Below are 24,092 nucleotides of genomic sequence, written 5' to 3' on the forward strand. Positions count from 1 at the left end.
TATATATATACACAAAAAAATTAGCCGGGCATGGTGGCGCATGCCTGTAGTCCCAGCTACTGGGGAGGCTGAGGCAGTAGGATCGCTTAAGCCCAGGAGTTTGAGGTTGCTGTGAGCTAGGCTGACGCCACAGCACTCACTCTAGCCCAGGCAACAAAGTGAGACTCTGTCTCAAAAAAAAAAAAAAAAAAAAGAAGAAGAAAAAAAAATAAGACCCACTTTATAATTTCATGATCATGCAGCCCCACCCCTTTTCCCTTTAATCACTTCATTCCCGCAGGGATCCCCCAGAGTCCAAGCTCTTTCCCGCTGATGTCTCCCATCCACAGAGTTCACACAGAGCCACAGCTCTTGGCGTGGGGTCACGGACTATAAAAGGGATCTTCTCGGGGACCCGCGCGGCCCCCTATGGATCCGTAGCAGCTAAGCTCTGGTCCCCAGATGACGACTGTGCGCCTGCTGGTTGCCAGCGCTGGGAGAGAATGTTCGGAGCTCGGCAGGCGCCAGAGCCCACAGTACCTTCCTGGCCAGGGGGCCACCAAAGAAGAAAAAGAGAACAAAAAATCCCGCTTTAATATTTCACGATCGCAGTCCTTCGCCTCGGCGCAGCTCCGCACCTGTTGTTTTAAATGTTAGGTCACCGCGGAAACCCCCCAGAATCTAAGCTCCTTCCCGCTTAGTTCACCTGTCCTCGGAGTTCCATGTCTCCCGTGGTCATTCTGCACCAATTTCAGTCAGATCCCTGATTGAGTTGGTGTGGAGGTTGGTGGGGAGAATATTGAGAATTTTTTAATCTTGTTGTTTGATTTTTCCTTTCACCATTATATAGTGACCATTTTGCCTTTCTTTACTTCCGGTATTTTAAACTTTATGATACCTGATATAAGAATAGCTACTCCCACTTTCTTTTGGTTTCCATTTGCCTGGAGTTTGTTTTCCAACCCTGGACCCTGAGATTGAAAGCATCTTTGTGGGTTAGATGTGTTTCCTGGAGATAGCAGATACTTGGCTTGTGATTATTTATCTACTCATCCAGTCTATGTGTCTTCAATGGAAAATTCAAGCCATTCACATTAATTGAGAAAATTGATTTCCCTCTATATTGAGAGATTTCTGTTCATATTGTTGGATAAGTTGTTGTTTTTTCTTTTATCTCTCAAGCCATCATGGAATATGGGTTCTGGGATTTAACTCTTGAGTGATTTTACTTTGGTGGGTATCTATTGTGCTGTTCAGTGTATAATGCAGGTCCGAGTAACTCCTGAAGGGCAGGTCTGGTCTTCGCTAATTCCATCAGTGATTGCTTGTATGGGAAAGTCTTTATTTCTCACTCATAGATGAACCTTAGTTTTACTGGGTAAAGAATTCTAGGTTGGCCATTATTCTGTTTTGGAAGATTGAGGATGTGTCTCCAGTTCCTTTTGGCTTGTAAGTTTTCAGTTCAGAAGTCTTTGGTTAGACTGAAAGGTTTTTCTTTGTATGTTATCTGCTGTTTTTGTCTTACTTCTTGAAGGATTGCCTCTTTTCTTTTTACTTTGGCTGGCCTAATAACTATGCGATATGGTGACTGCCTTTTCACATTGAGTCTCCCTGGAGTCCTGTATGCTTCTTGTACCTGAATATCTAGATTTCTGTCATACCAGGCAGGATTTTTTCCAGTATTCTATGAAATACATTGTCCAGCCCCTGTGTAGTTTCTTCTTTTTTTCTCTAGGATGCCTGTAATTCTTATATTTGGTTTCTTTACCTAATCCCACATTTCTTCTATATTTTGTTCTTGTATCTTTCTTCTGTGTTCTTTTTCATCATCTGATTTGTTTAGCACATAGACATTATCTTCAGGCTCTGAGATTGCTTCCTCTGTGTGATCCATCCTATTCTTTAGGCTTTCCATTGTGTTTTATAGTTCCTTGAATGTGTCTATCATTTCCAGTATTTCTCTTTCATTTTTTCGTAATATTTCAATTTCTTTAGACAATTTTTAATTCATTTGCTGTATTGTTCTTGTGGCTTCTTTGTGTTGGGTTTCCATTTTCTCTTTAATTCCATTGAGTTTTCTTACAATCCATACTCAGAATTCTTCCTCTATCATTTTTATCATTTTATTTAAGTTGGTATCCATTGTTGAGGATATAATGATTTCTTTGGGGGGTGACATTTCTCTGTGATTTTTCATGTTTCCTGTGTTCTTTCACTGATTCTTTCCCATCAGGGTACTTGGTTAAGAACTTGGGGTGCCAGGACGAGTTTATGGCCCTATCTTCACATCCCCAAGTGTCCTTCCTTGACAGTACTGTGGCAAGGTGCAACAGTTCTGTATTGCCTTAGAGATATTTTAGTAAGTTGAGTTACCTCTGACTTGATTTCACCTCTTGCCAATGGAGAATAGTGAGTTTAGTCCCCCAGCTTAAGCTCCCACATGGTGGATTGAACTTGCGTGTATGACTCCACTGCCCACTAATAGCTTGAGATTAAAGGCACTGTGTTAGGCTATGTAGTTGCCATCTCTGTTGTTGATTGTAGTTTGCATGGAGGTGGCAGTTATCTAGGTAATCTGATGTCTCTTTGTTAGGCTCTGGTCCCTAGATGTGGTATATGAATGCTCGAAACTTTAGAAAGGATCTTGCCACTTCAAGTGGTTTCTTGGGCCCTATTTCCCCTTAATGCAGGGGTAAGGGCAAGACAGATCACAGCTGGTGCCTGCAAGCCTGAGTGTGCATCCTTCTATGATTGCTTGATTGCTGCTTGGGGAGCTGCTACTTCAGGGCTCTTTTCCCACACTTGGGAGGTTGCTCCTGATGGGAGGGGTCAATTGTTGCAATTTTTGAGGTCTCTGAACAGGTTTTTCCTTCTCTGTCCATAAACACCAATATTGGCAGCCACCCAGATGCAGAGAGCAAACCCTAAATTTACGATCTTATTAGACGACCTAAACTTGTCCAGTGGGTGAATCAACAGGCTGCCAACTATTATTCAGCACCAAGGCCCCATAGATTCACACCAGTCACAGAGACAAAGTGGCTTTTCTCACTTCTCTCCACCTCCAAAGGTTTCCATTGCAAAAGTCCCCAGGCTAGGGGAGGGGTGATACCTGAAACTGCAATGCCTACCACTGGGGGCAACCACTCAGGATTTGGCAGATGCTGGTTTGGTAGGCTGAATCAATAGGCCACCAATTGCCACCTCTGCATCATAGTCCCACAGTCTCACATCTGCCTAGCAGAGGGTCCTTCTCTTTCTGTCACATCCTGAGCTGACCAAATTGCCATCAGTTTCCAGGGGCAGAGCCCTCTCTTCAGCATTCACCTCTTTTGTTCGGGTTGACTAATGATCAGAGGCAAGGTGCTGTCTCCAAATGACCAAGCGACGTCAAAGGAGGTAACCATTTAGCCTAGTCCATGCCCTACCCAGTGAAGTCCCAGCCCAGAGCACCACAGAGTTCAAAATGTTTCCTGCTGTTGTCTCCTCTCCACAGAGCCTGCTGTAATGTGCCACAACTTTGTAATGACTTCAGGCATGTCCCTCTCTGAGTGGGTGTGGAGGTCAGTGGAGGAGCTGGGCATCCTCTTGTGGGTCAGAGACACGGTGCTGGCTGGCCAGGTGGGCGTGGCTGTCCCATGCTCCATTCCCTATTGTATATCTCACACTCTCCAGTCTTTTCCATCCTATCTCCCATTCGCCATTTCTTTTTTCCTGCTGTGAGTGTCCCACACTATTTCTTTGCAGATTCACAACACTGTTTTTTGGGGGGAGCAATTCACTCATGAGTAGCTGTCTGAGATTTTCATCTACTTTTCTGGGTGCAGAGAGATAGGAGGTCACAACTAATCCACCATTTTTCTCCCCTACCCTTGAGCCTTGATTTCCATTTAGAGAGTTTCTAACAAGGTCAAGTTTTTGAAGGGTTTGAGTAGAGCATAGAAAGATTTCCACATACTTGAATTACTATGCATTCCATGTAGAATGGACTGTATGGACCAAGATGGAAACAGCAATGTCCTTTGCATAGAAAATACAAACATCCAGGTAAGTGTTCATGATTAACAGACCATGTAGTTATTTAGGAAAATGCAAGACTTAGCTAGATTCCAAAAATATAATAAAATACTGATCAGATTAAGTAATGTATCATTTGATAGAAAAAGTGGAGCCTCTGATGATGTGAAAGCTTTGGGTCTGAGCAAATGATAGAGTGATAGAACACCTTTTATTGATATGGTGAAGTCTGGGCAAGGGAAACATCTGGGGAAAGGGGAATCAAAATTTCTATTTCAAGTATATTAATTGTGAAAACCTGTTATGTATCCACATGGAGATGTTAACTAAGAAATTAGATACTCAGCTGTGGCTTTCAGGCAAGAGAGTCTGTTTGGAAATATAAAGTTGACATCTCTAAATATAAATATAGGATGAAACAAAGGTTTAAAAAAGTTTAGTTGAATGGGAACCCTGGTTCTCTTAATTATTAGCACTGTCTTAATTATTACACATTTTTAGATATTTGTAGGTAATATCTCCTACTTCTTTGTTAGTATTCATTTAGATATTAATGGGCCTTTCCATTTCTAGGTAAATATTAGAATCATATTTTCATTTTCTCTGGAAATCCTGTTGTAATTTTTTTTTCATATAATATGGTTTTTCTGTCAGTTCATTTTATTTTATTTTTTTTATTTCAGCTCATAATGGGGGTCCATAAGTTCAGGTTATATACATTGTCCATGTCCCACCCATCATCCTGAGTCAGAGCCTCAAGCGTGTCCATTCTCCAGACAGTGTGCCTGGTAATCACCATTTAGTCTTACTTCCATCCCCTCCCCCCAGCCCCCACCTCCCCGAGTAAGCACCTTCAAGCATGACCATTCCACCGACGGTGCACAACACACTCATCATGTAGGCATACACCCATCCCCTCCCCCCTGTCTCACTCTGATATCCGATTGGTATCCTTCCCCGATGTGCATTTAGGTGATGATCATGGAAACCAATTTTCTCTTGAGTACATGTGATGCTTGTTTTTCCATTCTTTGGATACTTCACTTAATATAATGGGTTCCAATTCTCTCCAGGAGAACCAAAGAGATGTCGTATCATCATTATTTCTTATAGCTGAGTAATACTCCATGGTATACATATACCACAGTTTACTAATCCATTCGTGGATTGATGGGCATTTGGGTTGTTTCGACATCTCTGCAATTGTGAATTGAGTTGATATAAACATTCGGGTGCAGGTGTCTTTGTTCTTCTGGGTAGATGCTCAATAAAGGGATTGCTGGATCGAATGGTAGATCTCCTTGAATCTGTTTAAGGTATCTCCATAATGCTTTCCACAGGGGTTTCACTAGTTTGCTGTCCCACCAGCAGTGTGTTAGTGTTTCTGTCTCTCCGCATCCACGCCAACATGTGTTGTTTTGGGACTTTTTGATAAAGGCCATTCTCACCGGAGTTAAGTGATATCTCATTGTGGTTTTGATTTGCATTTCCCTGATGGTTAGGGATGTTGAGCATTTTTTCATATGTTTTTTAGCCATTCTTATATCTTCTTTTGAAAAATTTCTATTCATGTCATTTGCCCACTTTTTGGTAGGGTTATTTGATTTTTTCTTGCTGCTTTTCCTCAGTTCTAAATAGATTCTTGTTATCAGTCCTTTATCAAATGTGTAGTATGCGAAAATTTTTTCCCATTCTGTAGGCTGTCTGTTTATTTTCGTGACTGTTTCTTTGCCTGTGCAGAAGCTTTTTAATTTAATCAGGTCCCATTCATTTATTTTTGTTGTTGCTGTGATTGCCTTAGGGGTTTTCTTCATAAATGCTTTGCCTAGACCAATGTCTGTAAGAGTCTTTCCTACAATTTTTTCTAGAATTCTAATCATTTCCCACCTAAGATTTAAGTCTGTTATCCACCGTGATTTGATTTTTGTGAGAGGTCAAAGCTGTGGGTCCTGTTTTAGTCTTCTACATGTGGCTATCCAGTTTTCCCAGCACCATTTATTAAATAAGGAATCTTTTCCCCACAGTATGTTTTTGTCTACTTTGTCAAAGGTTAGATGGCTATATCTGGATGGTTTTATATTTGGATTTTCTGTTCTCTTTCATTGCTCTGTGTCCTTGCCCTTGTGCCAATACCAAGCAGTTTTAATAGTCATAGCTTTGTAATATAGTTTGAAGTCTGGCAAATTAATACCTCCCATTTTGTTTTTGTTGCTTAAAATTGCTTTTGCTAAAAGGGGTCTTCTCTCGTTCCACACAAAGCGTAACAGTATTTTTTCTATATCTGTGAAAAATGATGTTGGTAATTTAATAGGGATTGCATCCATGCCTTCCTCTCCCTGAGCACGAATCCAAGAGGTCACCATCACTCTGCCATCTTTTCCCCTGTCCTAATTCTTATTAGAACTGCATAGTGTATATAAATTATATTGAGTAGATTTTATTCTTTTCAAGCATTAACCTTATGTATCATATAAATTGTTCAGATCTAGCTTCATGTCCTTCAATATTATAATTATTCTCCATGAAGTTCTTTAGTGGACATATGTGTGTATAAATTTACATGTATGTGTATAAACTTCCATTTGGTTTCATGTATTCATAGATATGTATTTTTAAAATTTAATCAATTAAATGTAAAAACTCTGAATAGAAAATTACCAAACTGCAAGGCTACTAAACAACTAGAGTCCAAAGAGAAATGGTACTGGAAGCTTCTATGTTACTTTTATCAAAACCTTAATGAACTCACAAGTCTTACCTATGTAATATATTTTTAACAAAGGAGATTATAGAATAAAATGTAAGCAAGTAATAAATAGTGATCACATAAACTCTAACTGTGTGACTCAGAGAAAGTTACTTAACTTCTCTGGGCCCCAGCCTCTTCATCTGAATAAGCAGTGATAATAAAAATAGATACAATCATCATCATAGATAGTGATTCTAGGAGAATTTAATGATTTATCATAACCAGAATGTAGAATACCTTGCTTGCTATATAGTAGGTTTTATTTAAGTCATAACAGAAATTATTCATATATTTTGAATCTTGCATGGGATTACCATTGAAATATTTGATAAAGAGAGCTCAAAAGTATAAAGATAGACTAATGTTATTTAGAAATATCCTTCAACATCATAAATAGAATACTGGAAAATGAAATCTATCAGTAGATAAATAAAAACTACATTCTTTTTTTTATTTCAGCCAATTATGGGGGTACAAAAGTTCAGGTTATACATATTGCTCATGTCCCGTCCATCCCCCCGAGTCAGAGCTTCAAGTGCGTCCATTCTAAACAAACATTTGTAATTACATACTTCCAAAAATATCCCAACATTAAGACCAGTACCGTAACTTCTTCATTAAAAAATATTGAGTGTATATTGTTTGTCAGCTCGTATCATAGGTTAGAAAAATGTAAACAATCAAGACAAATTCCTGAGGTTCAGAGGCTTACATTTTATTAAGGAAAATGGCACAAGTACATATATAAAAATAAGCACATAATAAAATGCAAGGACATGCTAATGCATGTAAATTAAAAATGAGTATGGCAATGGGGCAATGCTTTGGCACCACTGTATTACATTGGTTGGTCAACAAAGACCTCTCTTAGAAGTGATATTTCAGCAAAGATCTACATAGAATGAGGGAGCAAGCCAACAAGAAGATACTCAGAAAAGGAACACAAGCAAAGGGAACAGCAGGACAAAGGCTTTGAGACCAGGAAGAAGAGCATGTAGGACAGCATATCAGAAGCCCTGGGAGGAACTCGGCTAAATCCCTGTGGGATATCTGTAGCTAACAATAGCGTATGATAGAGTTTCAAACAGCTAGAAGGAGGGTATTGAATGGTCTCATCACAAAGAACGGGTAAATGTTTGAGATTGTGGGTATGCTAATTACTTTGATTGCATTACTATGCATTATATTTATTCAGACATCAGTATATACATATAAATATGTACAAATACTATGTGTCAGTTACAAAGAAGAAACAAAGCAAAACAAAAATCCCTGGGAGGGAGGGAGTACAATATGGGTGAGTTCAGAGACATATCCAGTGATCAGTCATGGAGGTCTAAAGGTCTTAGATTTATTTAAAATCTTCTGGAAGAATCTGAAGAGGAGAGATGCCACCTGGCTAATGTTTCAAGAGGATCTCTGGATGTTTTAAGGAGTGAGGCTAGAGCGAAAAGGAGAATATCGGGAGAGGAATTAGGAGCCTTCACTGTGTCCAACCAACAGTTGATGCCACCAGGCCCACAGAACAGCTGGGAGTTGTTGAAAAGTGGGTGAATATGGAATGTACTCTAAATTTTCAGGCAACAGGAATTGGATGTTATATGTTAGTAAAATAGAGAAGTCGATGATGATTATAAATTACAAAAAAAAAAAAAAAGTACTGCAATACCATAACAAATTGGAGTGTGGGCAAAAAATTATAGCACATAGAAATTCCTGAAGAACATTAAAAAAATACAAGCCCTCAATAAATAAATGAATAAAAACTCCTTTCTAGTCCAGGAAAGAGAAAAAAAGCTGTCAATAGTATGATAAATTCATAGATATATTTAATGAAAAATAAAACACTCTAATATATCCCAAAAATATTATGATTGGGACATGGAATGCCGACTAACAATATTTAACTCAACATTTCCATGAAAGCAGTAGCCATGCAATCAAAGTTAACAGGAACAGAGCCAAAAACATATTAACTTTTAGGAAATAAACCAGCAGTTAATGATATTGGCACATGACACAATTAACCAGGAACACAGAGAGACTGTAACAAAGATTCTAATGCATTCCCATGTACTCTATGAAAATAGTGGAATTCTGATCCAAAAAGCCATATTTTGTAGATTCCTCTTGAGGTATTAATTGGAATATGAAATGAGGGGTATCATGATCAACCTTAATGCACCTATCACATAGCTTCAAAACTCATCAACACAAGGGAATTTTTGTTCTGTATATTTTCACAAATCTCTGTTTACTGTACATTTATTAAAATGTACATTTATTAAAATGTAAATCCCATACATGACTTTCTTGAATCTATAAATCCTTCAGTATATATCTTTAAAGATAGGGGCCTTTTTAAATATAATTATTATACCATTATCAAATCTAAAACAGTGACTTCTCATAACTTAATGTCTTAAAATATTATATGTTTAAATTGTGATTGCCATATATGTATATTTAAAAATCAGGATCTAAAAGAAGCCTGGCCTATTTAACTAGATTAAATCTTTTAAGCCCCTTAAAATTCATGTTATATAGAGATAACTATATTACATTATATAATTATTCTTAAGTATTATAATGCTTATTAATAGTAACAGTTATACCTACAGTATACATGATGTCAAATTCAAACCAAAACTTTGATAATAATTATGGTTATTGTTTTAAATTTCCAATTGTGAAAGGCACAATAATGAGTTTCACCAACTAAAGCTTGCTATAATACCTTCACATTCAAAAAAGGATTTTATAATATTTAGTTAACTTGATAAAATTAACTTGAACATTTAACTCTTTAAAAAGTGTTTTCTGGTTTTCACTATTAATAAAATTATTTTAAAGAATTCTTTAATAGAAACTTTTATTTTCTCTCTGCAATAATTTTTAGGATAAATTGCTAGAAGAGTTTGTAAAATATAAACCTATATGTATATATGAAATACATAATTTTCAGGATATTCTTAAATATTGTATTCTTGCTTCTAGCAAAGACTAACTTGATTTCACTACAGTCTGTATATATATATGTGTGTGTATATATATATATATATATATATATATATATATATGGATGTGTATGTATGTTTCACTTGAGGAGACAAAGGTGTCAAAACTAACCAATGAATAACTGTGATTTCAAGTAGTTTGTACATTGTAATCAGTGATTGATTGTGCAGTTTGAAGTATATTTTTCCCAAGTTTCATAAAAATCCAGACATTGCATGAATACATGGTTTTATCCCTACCACAGAGTATTTTTTAGTTTTGTATATTAATCTGTAAATTCATAAATCTCTGAATTTGACTTCCAAATTTCCATATTGTCCTCAGATCTGTTCAGCTGGGTAAAGACTTTTCCATGCTTACAATACTAATGTCATGATATTCAGATTTTCACTGTTCCCTGATTTCATGCTAATCCTGGGCCCACATTGGGTATTATGAATTGTGAAGGCAGACTTTAAAATATATCCAGCACATGATGCACCTAAGATTAACATAGCATAACCAGTCAATTTTTTTGTTTGTTTCAGTTTTTTTTTTATTTCAAAATATTAAAGGGGTACAAATGTTTTTGTTATGTGCCTTGAGTCAGGGCTATAAATGTACCCATCACCGGAATACTGTTCATGTACCCATTAGGTGGGTTTTTACCCCACCCTGCTCCCCTTTTTCCCTTGCTTGATTTCCAGTGACGTTTACTTCCCTCTATGCACTTGTGTGCCCATTGGTTCATTTCAATTTATTAGAGAATACACATGGTATTTATTTTTCCATTCTTGAGATACTTAGGATAATGGTCTCCAAATCCTTCCAAATTGCAGCAAACAGCATCCAGTCAATTTTGAATTTCTCCTAGCAAGACTTTTATATACATTGCTATGATAGTAAATTTTCTCCTTATTCTCTATACAAATAAAGCTCTTTAGCACCCCAGACATAGAATATTGTAGGAATGGAAGAAAGTAAGAAAATCACAACAGCTAGGAAAGAAATTTTTATTACTATATAATAATTGCTTATTTTATGTCTAAATCATTGATTCTAAAAAGTTCAGTTATTAGAAGATAATTTAATAATCTATTCAAGGCTCTTAGCATATACTGACACAATGTGGGTTTTTTTTTTTAATTTTTATGCCACATTTCATGGCCACCTACATACAGTATGTTCTTATGTCAAATTCACCAAAATTTGCTAACATTTATTAATATTATTATTTTAAACATTCCAATTCTGAAAGGCAAAGTGATGATTTTTCATCCATTTTGGCAAACCATTTCCAAAATCTAAAAAAGACTTCTAGTAAAGGCAGTAAAAAGGAAAGGAATAGTTCTGGAATGGAAAGGAAACTTAAACAAACCAAATGTCCTGAAATTCTGTCAGATGAATCTACCAGTGATGAAGATGAAAAGGAAAACAAGGAAGAGGCTTCAGATAATGAACGTAAAGAAAATGAAGAGGAGCCATCAAAAAAGACATCTAAAAGAGAAAAATCTAAACAGAAATCCACTTCTAAAAGTAAAAAATCTGTAAAAATTACATCTCTGTCTGTGGGATGGACACGCTTGAAACTCTGATTCGGGGGGGGGGGCAAGGGCAATATACGTAACCCAAACTTTTCTACCCCCATAATATGCTGAAATAAAAAAAATCAGTACAGAAATGGGACATAGTGAATTAAAATTAAAATGATTCATTAAAAAAAGAAGGCAGATAGCAGCACCACCAAGAAGAATCAAAAGAGTTCCAAACAAGAAAGTGAGTATGAAAATAGTTCAGATGACAAACCTTTAATTAAGAAATTGGAGAGAGGGGAAGATGGCGGAGTGGAGGTGACCTCCTGGATTCATGCTCCCAGAGAGGAAGGCGTGGATCTCGACCAGCCACAATGCTAGAGGATTGCTCCCCCGCAGGAACGGCGGTGTGAACCCACGGAGAATCACCGTGGGACACAGAGAACAAGAAAAAATAGAGGCGAGTGGGAAGTCAGACCAAGATAATTTGGAGAGTGCAGTATGGAAAATAGCAGAGTGCGGGAAGGCTGTACCCGCCTCACCCACGAATGAGGCGGATTCAGCCCCACAGCAAAGCGGCTTGTTCTCCCCACTAACCTCCACACCCACTCAATCAGGGATCTGACTAAAGTTGGTGCAGAATCACCGTGGGAAATGTGGAGCCCCGAGGACAGGTGACATAAGCAGGAAAGAGCTTAGACTCTGTGGGGTTTCCACAGTGACCTAACACTTAAAGGAACAGGCGCGGAGCTGCGCTGAGGCGAGGATCCGCGATCGTGAAATATCAAAGTGGGTTTTTTTTTCTTTCTTTCTCTTTTTCTTCTTCGGCGGCCCCCCAGCCAGGGAGCTGCTGTGGACTCTGGCGCTTGCCGAGCTCCGAACATTCTCCCCTCACGTGGCAACCAGCAGGCGTGCAGTCGCCATCTTGGGTCCCACAGTGTAGCCACTGCGGATCCATAGGGGGCCATGCGTGTCCCCGCACAGCTCCCTTTTATAGTCCGTGAACCCATGCCAAGAGCGGTGGCTCTTGGTGAACTTGTGGATGGGAGACATCAGTGGGAAAGAGCTTGGACTCTGGGGGATCCCCGCAGTACGCAGCAATTAACGTGAAACGGGGCAGAGCTATGCCAAGGCGAGGGACTGCGATCGTGAAATTATAAAGTGTTTTTATTTTTTTCCCTCTTTTCTTTCTCTTTTTCTTCTTCGGCAGCCCCCTGGCTGGGCAGCTGCTGTGGGCTGTGGTGCTCAACAAGCCTTCAGCTCTGGGGCCAGCTGAGCTCTGAACATTCTCCCCCAGCACTGGCGACAGGCAAGCACACACTCGCCATCCCAGGGTTCACAGCCTAGCCACTGCAGATCCATAGGGGGCCACGTGGGTCCCCGGGCAGCTCACTTTTATAGTCCGTGACCCCACGCCAAGGGCTGTGGCTCTGTATGAACTCTGTGGACAGGAGACATCAGTGGGAAAGAGCTTGGACTCTGGCGGACCCCCACAGGTATGCAACAATTAATGGGAAAAGGAGCAGAGCTACAACAAGGCGAGGGACCGTGATCGTGAAATTATACAGTGGGTTTTTTTTTTTTCTTTCTTTTTTCTTTTCTCTTTTTCTTCTTCGGCGGCCCCATGGCTGGGGAGCTGCTGTGGGCGATGGTGCTCGCCGAGCCCCCAGCTCTGGGGCCTGCCAAGCTCTGAACATTCTCCCCCAGTTCCGGCCACTGGTGGGTGTGCAGTCACCATCTTGTGTCCCACAGCATAGCTGCTGTGGATCGATAGGGGGCCACATGGGTCCCCATGCAGCTCCCTTTTATAGTCCGTGAACCCACGCCAAGAGCTGTGGCTCTGTGTGAACTCTGTGGAAGAGAGACATCAGCGGGAAAGAGCTTGGACCATGGGGTATCCCCACAGGAACAAAGCGATTGAAGGGAGAGGGGGTGAAGCTGTGCCAAGGTGAGGGAACACGATCATGAAATTATAAAGTGGAGATTTTTGTTGTTGTAGTTGTTGTGCTTTTTTTCTTTTTTTTCCCTTTTCTTTCTCCTTTTCTTCTTCGGCGGCACCCTGGCCAGGGAGCTCCTGTGGACTCTGGTGCCTGCTGAGCTCTGAACATTCCCCCCAGCGACGGCGACGGGTGGGCATGCGGTCGCCATCTTGGGTCCCAGAGTGTAGCCACTGCAGATCCATAGGGGGCCGCGCGGGTTCCTGCACGGCTCCTTTTTATAATCTGTGAACCCATGCCAAGAGCTGTGTCTTTATATGAACTCTGTGGACAGGAGACATCAGTGGGAAAGAGCTAAGAGACTTGGTCATGGAATAACAGGGTTTTTTTTGTTTATTTTTTTTCTTTCTTTCTTTTTCTTTTCTTTCTGGTTTTCTCTTTTTCTTTTTCTTTTTATTCATATTGTTTTTTTAATATAATTATTATTTATTATTATTATTATTAGTGGGTTTTTTTGTTTGTTTGTTTGTTTTGTTTTTGTTTTTCTTCTTTTTTTTTTCTCTTTCTTTCTTTTTCTTTTCTCCTTTTAGGAGGCCTCTAGCCCAGGAGCTACTGTATATGCCTGAGCTCTCCAGGCACCCAGATCCGGCTCCTAACGGCCCCTGAAAATGCCCCTGACTGCCGGTGATCTGCGGGTGGGCAGTCGCCATTGTGCAGTCCAAGGTCTAGCTGCTGCAGAGCCATAGAGTGCCAGACGGCTCCCCAGGAGGCTCCATCCCTTGATCTGTGGACCCTCTCCAGGTCACCTTCCCAGGTGTGAACAATGAGTGCTTCCCCAGATGCAAGAGTATGGAGCCTGGAACTTGAGGACATTGGGACAGGGGAGACCTTTGCCCATGGGAGCTCCAACAGCTGGGGCACTGAGTGAGTGAGGGAACAGCCTACTCCCCCTAGCCAGTCTCTTTCCTGCACAAACAGACAGAAATCACACATCTAGAGGAAGAAACAAAACACAGGGGAAAAAAAAAAAAGAGAGGGAGAGACTTTCTACTTGCAAATAGTGTGAATCCTGCCTGCTAACTGAAATTCCACAACACAGTGACTTAACTTGCCAAACTGGTCTAGATCAACGCATTCTTCTGGGGGTGGACCCATCAGAAGCAGTCCCCCAACTAAGATAGAAAAAACTCTAAACAACACACAACAGTCTACCACTCTAGACAAAGGAAACAGCATACCTAGATTGTTTCACAGCCTAAGAACAGAGTACAAGGCGTGCTGTTAGCCAGACGAAAGCTGTGAGAAAAGATCTAACGATAGACCCAGATGGGAAGATATCAGCAGATAAATATGGGGAACACCAAAAACCAAATGGAAACCTGGCCCCAAAGAGAAATATCAGCTCTCCTCCAATTGGCACAAACCAGATTCAAAATACCAACACGTTACCAGAAGAATTTCAGTTTTGGATTATAAATAAGCTGAATAATATACAAGAAAAAAATGGATAAACAACACAAAGAAACCACAGAAAAAATCCAGAATTTGGAAGAAAAATTCACTAAGGAAATAGAAATATTGAAAAAAAACCAAACTGAACTCCTAGAAATGAAGGATTTATTCAGGGAGCTACAGAACACAGTGGAAAGTCTCAAGAACAGGGTAGATCAAACAGAAGAAAGAATCTCAGAGATTGAAGAAAACTCTTTCCAATTAAACAAGTCAGTCACAGAGATAGAGCAAAGAAATAAGAAAAAAAGATCAGAGTCTCCAAGAAATTTGGGATTATGTGAAGAAGCCTAACGTTAGAGTTATCGGCATCCCTGAAGGTGAAGAAGATAATAAGCAAGGGCTGGATAAACTATTTGAAGACATAATAGAAGAAAATTTCCCAGGCCTTGCTAAATCTCTAGATATACAGGTTCAAGAAGCTAAAAGAACCCCTGGTAGATTCATAGCAAATAAGAAAACATCACGCCACGTAGTCATCAGACTGACCAAAATATCCACTAAGGAGACCCTTCTTCGAGCTGTAAGGAGAAAGAAAGAAGTAACATACACAAGGGGGCCCATTAGAATTACGCCAGGTTTCTCAACTGAAACTTTACAAGCAAGAAGAAGTTGGGGCCCCATTCTCACTCTTCTGAAATACAATAATGCCCAGCCTACAATCCTGTACCCAGCTCAGCTAAGCTTTCTCTAGGAAGGAGAAATTAAGACATTCTTATTAAACAAGGACTGAGTGAATTCACCAAGACAAGACCGCCCCTCCAAGAAGTACTCAAAAGAGAGTTACACACGGATCATCACAACAAAGATCCACGAATGTAAAACCACCCAAGAGCTAAAGATCAAATTCCAACCACCACAATGGCTCAAGAGAGAAAACATAGCAATGAAGTTCTACCCAATAAGATGAACAGAAATCTGTCCCACTTATCAGTACTCTAACTAAATGTCAAAGGCCTGAATACCCCAATCAAGAGACATAAACTGGGCCAATGGATAAAAAAACACAAACCAAGTATCTGATGTCTTCAGGAAACTCACTTAACCTTAAAAGATGCATTTAGACTGCAAATAAAAAGATGGAAATCGTTATTTCAAGCAAACGGTAGCCAAAGAAAGGTGGTGTGGCAGTTTTAATTTCCAATCACTTAGTCTTTAAACCAACAAAAGTAATAAAAGACAAAGATGATTACTACATTCTAGTGAAAGGCACAATTCACCAAGAAGACATAACCATACTTAATACATATGCAGCCAACCTAGGCGCACCCACATTCATAAGGCAAACCCTACTTGATCTGAACCAAATGATAGACAACAATACTTAAGTAGCTTGGGACTTTAACAGCTCACTGACAGCACAGGACAAATCCTCCAAGCAGAAAATAAGCAAAGAAATAGTAGACTTAAACAGAATGCTAGAACAAATGGGCCTGACTGACATCTACAGGACATTCTACCCGAAATCCACTGAAAATACATTCTTCTCATCAGGTCACAGGACATTATCTAAGATTGACGATATCCTAGGACATAAAGCATGTATTAAAAAATTTAACAAAATAGAAATCATACCATGCATCTTCTCAGATCACAAGGGAATAAAAGTAACAAAGAACCCTAACAGGAGCTCTTGTTCCTACTCAAAGTCATAGAAGCTAAACAATCTTCTCCTGAATAACTATTTTGTAAAAGAAGAAATCAAGTCAGAAAACAAAACATTCTTTGAATTAAATGACAAAGGAGACACAACTTATCAAAATCTATGGGATGCAGCTAAAGCAGTCCTGAGAGGAAAATTCATTTCCATAAATTCCTATTTCAAAAAGACAGAAAACTTACAAATATACAACTTAATTAATAGACTCAAAGAGCTGGAGAAAGAAGAACAGACTGACCCCAAACCCAGCAAAAGGTGAGAAATTATTAAGATCAAATCAGAATTAAATGAAAAGGACAACAAATATATTATAAGGGAAATTAATAAAATAAAAAGTTGGTTCTTTGAAAAGATAAATAAAATAGACACACCACTGGCTTGATTAACCAAGAGAAGAAAAGAAAAATGTCTAATAACATTCATCAGGAACATGAAATGAGAAATCACGACTGATGACACAGAGATACATGACATCATCTAGGAATTTTACAAAAATCTTTATGCACAGAAATTGGAAAACGAGGAGCAAACCGACCAAATTTTTAGAAACACACAGCCTTCCCAGGCTCAATCAGGAAGAAATAGCATTCCTGAATAGACAAATATCAAGAACAGAAATGGAAACAGCAATAAAAAACCTTCCCAAAAAGAAAAGCCCTGGTCCAGATGGGTTCACACCCGAATTTTACCATACATACAAAGATGAACTGGTGCCCATGCTACATAAACTATTCTTCAATATCGAGAAGGATGGCATTCTCCCCAACACATTTTACCAAGCCAATATAACATTGATACCAAAAACAGGAAAGCATGCAACAAAAATAGAAAACTACAGACCCATTTCTCTCATGAACATAGATGCAAAAATTCTCAATAAAATCCTAGCAAATCGTATCCAAGTGCTTATTAAAAAAAATAATTCATCACGACCAAGTAGGCTTCATCTCAGAGATGCAAGGGTGGTTCAACATACGAAAATCTACAAATGTAATTCACCACATAAATAGAAGCCAAAATAAAGACCATATGATCCTCTCAATAGATGCAGAAAAAGCATTTGACAAAATTCAACGCCATTTTATGATAAGAACGCTTGACAAAATAGGCATAAACGGGACCTACCTAAAAATGACACAAGCTGTATATGACAAACTCACAGCCAACATCATACTGAACGGGGAAAAATTGAAAGTATTCCCACTCAGCACGGGAACCAGACAAGGCTGCCCACTGTCCCCATTACTTTTCAAGATAGTATTGGAAGTCCTTGCGAGAGCTATCAGGCAAGAGAGCACAATCAAGTTTGTCCAAATAGGGACAGAAGAGATCAAACTCTCACTCTTCACTGATGACATGATGTTGTATCTGGAAAACCCCAAGGACACAACCAAGAGACTCCTGAAATTAATTAATGAATTCAGTAAAGTCACAGGTTACAAAATCAATACACACAAATCAGAGGCATTCATATATGCCAATAACATTCAATTGGAGAACCAAATTAAGGACTCAATATCCTTCAAAATAGCAACAAAGAAAATAAAATACCTAGGAATATATTTAACTAAAGATGTAAAGGACCCCTATAGAGAGAACTATGAAACACTAAGGAAGGAAATTGCAGAACATGTAAATAGGTGGAAATCCATACCATGCTGGTTGATCGGAAGAATCAACATTGTTAAAATGTCTATACTACCCAAAGTAATCTATAGATTCAATGCAATTCCTTGTAAATTACCAACATCATTTTTCACAGATTTAGAAAAAATAATTTTATGCTTTTTGTGGAACCAGAGAAGACCCCATATAGCAAAAGCAATTTTAAGCAATAAAAACAAAATGGGAGGTATTGATTTGCCAGACTTCAAAGGATACTGCAAAGCTGTGGTTCTTAAACCTGCCTGGTATTGGCACAAGAGTAGGGACACAGACCAGTGTAACAGAACAGAAAACCCAAATATAAAACCATCCTCATATACCCATTTATTCTTTGACAAAATAGACAAAAACATACTCTGGGCACAAGAATCCCTATTCAATAAATGGTGCTGGGAAAACTGGATAGCCACATGTAGAAGATTGAAACAGGACCCACAGATTTCACCTCTCACAAAAATCAAATCACGGTGGATAACAGATTTAAACCTTAAATAGGAAACGATTAGAATTCTAGAAGAATATGTAGGAAAGAATATCACAGACATTGGTCTAGGCAAAGAATTTATGAAGAAAACCCCTAAGGCAATTGCAGCAACAACAAAAATAAATGAATGGGACCTGATTAAATTACAAAGCTTCTGCACAGGCAAAGAAACAGTCACGAAAATAAACAGATAGCCTACAGAATGAGAACAATTTTCGCATACTACACATCAGATTAAGGACTGATAACAACAATCTCTTTAGAACTCAGGAAAATCAGCAAGAAAAAGTCAAACAATCCTATCAAGGAATGAGCAAATGACATGAATAGAAATTTTTCAAAAGAAGATATAAGAATGGCTAAAAAACATATGAAAAAATTCTCAGCATCTCTAAACATCAGGGAAATGCAAATCAAAACCACAATGAGATACCACTTAACTACGGTGAGAATGGCCTTTACCAAAAATCCCAAAACAACACATGTTGGCGTGGATGCGGAGAGACAGGAACACTCATATACTGCTGGTGGGAATGCAAACTAGTGCAACCCCTGTGGAAAGCATTATGGAGATACCTTAAACAGATTTAAGTAGACCTATTATTCGATCCAGCAGTCCCATTATTGGGCATATATCCAGAAGAACAAAAGTCATTCTATAACAAAGACACCTGTACCCGAATGTTTATAGCAGCACAATTCGCAATCACAGAGATGTGGAAACAACCCAAGTGCCCATCAATCCACGAATGGATTAGTAAACTGTGGTATATGTATACCATGGAGTATTACTCAGCTACAAGAAGTAATGTTGATACGACATCTCTTTGGTTCTCCTGGAGAGAATTGGAACCCATTATATTAAGTGAAGTATCCAAAGAATGGAAAAACAAGCATCACATGTACTCAGCAGAAAACTGGTTTCCATGATCATCACCTAAATGCACATTGGGGAAGGATACCCATTTTATATTAGACTTAGACTGGGGGTGGGCGGTGGGGGGAGGGGATGGATGTATGCCTACATGATTAGTGCGTTGCGCACCATTTGGGGAATGGTCTTGCTTGAAAGTGCTGACTCGGGGAGGTGGGGGGGAGGGGTTGGAGCTATGACTACATGGTGAATGCCAGGCGCACTGTCTGGAGAATGGACATGCCTGAGGCCCTGACTCAGGGAAATGGGCGGGACACGGACAATGTATATAAGCTGAGCTTTTGTCCCCCCATGAAGAGCCGAAATAAAAAATAAAAAAAAAAGAAATTGAAGAAATCCCCTATAGATGAAGAGTTAAAGGAAACAGTAAAGAAATTGTTGACCAGTGCTAACTTGGAGGAAGTTACAGTGAAGCAAATTTCCAAAAAGTCTATGAAAATTACCCTGCTTATGATTTAACTGAAAGAAAAGATTTCATAAAAACAACTGTTAAAGAGCTAATTTCTTGAGATAGAAAGCAAGAGAGAGATGACTTTTTTCTACAGATATGAAGATCTGATTTATACCATTATATCAGCAAAGAGAATGCATTTCCTTTTCTAAATCCTTGTAAATCATTGTTAGTAGAATTTACTGTTGACCTTTTTATCTTGAGTATTATGTAAATTTGAGTTTGCCATTTTAAATTGCATTCCTGTTTAGTTTTCAGTTTAAAATCTTTCATGGCAGTAATTGTTCCTTGCTTTTGCAGTTGTATTTTGTACATTTTCGATTTCTTTATATAAGGTCATAGATTCTTGAATTGTGGTTTTTAGTGAACTTAATATTAACTTGCTTAAGACATATTTTTAATCAAGTAGTACTAAACTATTATAACCAGCATTTATTCACAGACTATTGAAGTATTTAGTATATGAACTATTATGAATACATATCTCTTCTGTCAGTGTCTGTCAGTGTGAAAACTCAGTGGCAGTATGTTCATCATATTAAAAATATTGAAACTACAGCTATCCAGATGACCTAATTGGAACTTTTCTCCTTCATGTATTTAATGTCAAATTGTCAGCAAGACAAAAGTGACAGATGTTATTTTTGTATCTTTAAAACCCAATTTGTTGCATATAAAGTTTATTATTTCTTTTGAGCACATCACTTCTTAAACTCACGTAGATAGGAATAGTTATAGTTGTAAACTGTGAAACCTCAGTGTTCAGCCAGGCAGTGTAACGGAGTGGAGTAGTGAAAGTGCAGTGACAGGAACACGGAAGGAACAGTCTTCCTGCTCTGCCTCAAAAGTGTCATCAATTTGTAGTACCAACTCTGCAAAGTGGCTGTAGGTACATTTTATATTAAGGAAAGACCAAAGTCAGTACATCACAGCTTCAAAAACCTTGGGAATGGTTGGGATTAAATACAAGTGCATTTGGCTTATAATAAATGACCTGATTTTTATTAACTGCTTTTGCCCACATAAAATGCTGTTATGTTTACAGAAAACCTGGCCACCTTCATAATTATGATAAAATTACCAGGTGTACTGCCAGAAGATAATGTACAGGCAATAGAAGATATCTCTGAAAGTATTTCTCAAAACTGATAAGATGTTTAATTCTAACGTTTCTGAAATCAGCTGTTGGGTTTTAAATTTTGGCTAATCAGGAATCTAGGTATCAACAACATATGGCCCACTCTTGAGAGAGAAGTGATTTTGTCTTGGAGATTGACTGCCTTAATCAGTTTATTAAGTAATCTCTCTGAATTTTAAAATAACATTCTGCTTATGAAAGGATTATATATTTGATGTACCAATTAAATGTTGAAAGATATCTTTGCATCATAGAACAGAAATATATAAAAATGATAATTTGTTGAATGTGAAACAGGTATTTTCACAGGTTTGACTGGTTTCTTGATAAAGGAATTCGGGTATGATACATTTAATACAAATTAATGAAATAAGCAACTGAATGAGACTTAAGAATGGGCCCTTGATTTTTAAACTTTTTCTTGTAAACCTTGTCAATAAAAATAATAAATCTAAAAAAAAGCTTCATATAATACGTACATATTTATGTCAAATATTTAATGTTATTTAATATAAAATAGTTAACATGCTATAATAAAATTAATATGAATGTTCACTTGATTAAAATATAGTTATCTTCTTTCTGCTATTAATAAGATTATTTAATTGCATTCTAATAGAAATATTTTCTTCTATGTATTTGTATATATATTCATATGTATATATGAAATGAAGAAAAATTTTATGATATTGTTACCTAATATTGTATAGTTGCTTCTAACATAATATGAATAACTCAATTTTACCACAGTGTATATATGCATATATGTGTGTGTTTACATATATATATGTGTATATATATATATATATATATATATATATATATATATATATAAAATTATTTACTTTACTAAACACACATACCAAAACAAGCTAAGCAAAGGGCAATGAAGATTTTAAATTTGTGGATTTTTGATAAATGTTAGCAATATAATTTTAGAACATTTTATAGAAATACAGACATATAAAGGTTTCTTATATTAATATACTGGGTATATGATTATATTTTAAAATGTATTCTTATAAATTCTTACAATCTTAGTGGGATGAAGTAGGAAGCCCTGGGACGTCCTTTACATCCTAAAGTGTGTTGGCTGATTATAATTGGTACCAGAGAACGAATAATACATTTTTAGAGGTATGTGTTTAGAAAATCAACATGTGATGATTTTATTATTAACAAAGTTTTCAAAATAGTCACATCTTTCCACATGTGTGGCAAGGTAGAATCTTTGATTAGCTTTCTGGAAAAATTAATACTAAACATCCTCTAGGTATTGCATATAGAAATAGAACACACAATTCAAGTTTTTTCCCTATTCATTTCTTTATGCAGAAGGTTATTTTTGAGCATAGTTTTCATTGCCCCTAGAACATCTTTATTCCTAAAGCTGTAGATTACAGGGTTGAGTGTGGGTGTGAGGATCGTATAGGATATTGCCAGGAACTTGTCCTGGCCTGGAGTGTGGTATGATTTAGGTCTCATATACGTAAAAATAAATGGCCCATAGTACATTATGACCACAATCATGTGGAAGGAACAAGTGGAGAATGACTTTTTCCGTGCCTGTGATGATTTCATACGAAGGACAGTAAGGAGGATCTGGACATAAGAAGCAGAGATCATGGAGAAAGGGATCAGCAGGAAAATGATGCCACTTACATAAACTCCTCCTTCATAACCCGATGTGTCTACACAGGACAACTTCAACATGGCAGGGACTTCACAGAAAAAGTGATCAATGGCCCTAGAGCCACAGAAGGGAAAGTGGAGCAAGTAAGCTGTGTGAACTATGGAGTTGAGGGTCCCAACAAGCCAGGACCCTCCAGCCATGACAACGCTGACAGAGTCGTCCATGAGGATCGCATAGCGCAGTGGGTGGCAGATGGCTACATAGCGATCACAGGACATTGCAGCCAGGAGGAGGCACTCACCACCCAGGAGGGTGAGCGACAGAAATACCTGGAGTCCACAACCTGCGAATGAGATAGTTCTGCTGCCCGACAGAAAGTTAGCAAGCATTTTGGGAACAATGTTGGAAATATGTAAGATATCCATAGTGGAGAGATGGCTGAGCAGGAAGTACATTGGAGTATGGAGTCGAGAATCACTGAGGATAAGGAGGATCATGAGTGTGTTTTCTGCTACAGCCACAACAAAAATGACAAATATAAACAAGAAAGAGACCAGACTTGTTTGGGAAGAAGAGAACAATCCCAAAAGCGTGAAATCACTGCTAGAAGTTTGATTCTTATGCCACATCATGGATTTCCCTTTGTTACCTAAAAAGAATTAAGAAATAAATGTTAATAAACAGAAAAATGAAAAACAGAAGAAGAAAAATATCAATTTCATTTACATGTATCTGCATAATAAAATGAGAGTTAGTGACGCATATTTTGTAATTGACTTTGAAAGACTCTTAGTCTCTTTTTGGAGTGGGTGTGTCTTTACAAGATGGACATTTATTTGTTCTAATCTACAAATGATATTCAGTTTATCAAGGGGCCCTTGACTCCATATGGAGTCCCCAAATCTTAATGACTTCCAGGTACTCTACTCAAGTCCAGTCTGTTCTCAAACGTCTCCTTCAGGGGTGTGCCTGTTCCTGCACATACTTCCAAAAATCTTAATGCTCCCTGTTGAACCCCAACTTTCCTGGTCCTCCTTAATTTATTTTGTTTTTCTTTATTTGCATACCACCTTTTACCTTCTAGGATGTTAAATAATAAACATATGAGTTACATTTATTGTTCATTGTCACTCTCCACCAGAATTTTAACTTCAAAATGGGAGATCTTTGTTCGGTTCACTGGTATAAGTCAAGGGCCTAGGAGAGTGGCTAGTACATAGCACATGCTCAGTAATGTTTGTTGAATACATGCATGAAATTAACAGAGCATGGAACTTAATTTTCTCTCTAATGCACTGTTCAATTAGATTAAACTTATAGAAAATGAAATGTATGATACCAAGACTTTCCAAAATAATAGCAATAAAATATTATGATAAAAAATATATGTTTACAAGTAATAAAATA

At 38.0% G+C, this 24,092-nt stretch overlaps 1 protein-coding gene across 1 annotated transcript; it reads right to left on the reverse strand.

Moving 5' to 3' along the window:
* Nucleotides 1–22,354: 22,354 nt before the first annotated feature.
* LOC123649385 (olfactory receptor 2AJ1-like) lies at nt 22,355–23,317 on the reverse strand. Its single transcript, XM_045567486.1, has one exon. It carries the CDS (start codon nt 23,315–23,317, stop codon nt 22,355–22,357), a length of 963 nt encoding a protein of 320 aa, XP_045423442.1.
* Between the last annotated feature and the right edge of the window lie 775 nt (nt 23,318–24,092).

Source organism: Lemur catta, chromosome 13, assembly GCF_020740605.2.
Source record: "Lemur catta isolate mLemCat1 chromosome 13, mLemCat1.pri, whole genome shotgun sequence".
Classification (NCBI taxonomy): Eukaryota; Metazoa; Chordata; class Mammalia; order Primates; family Lemuridae; genus Lemur; species Lemur catta.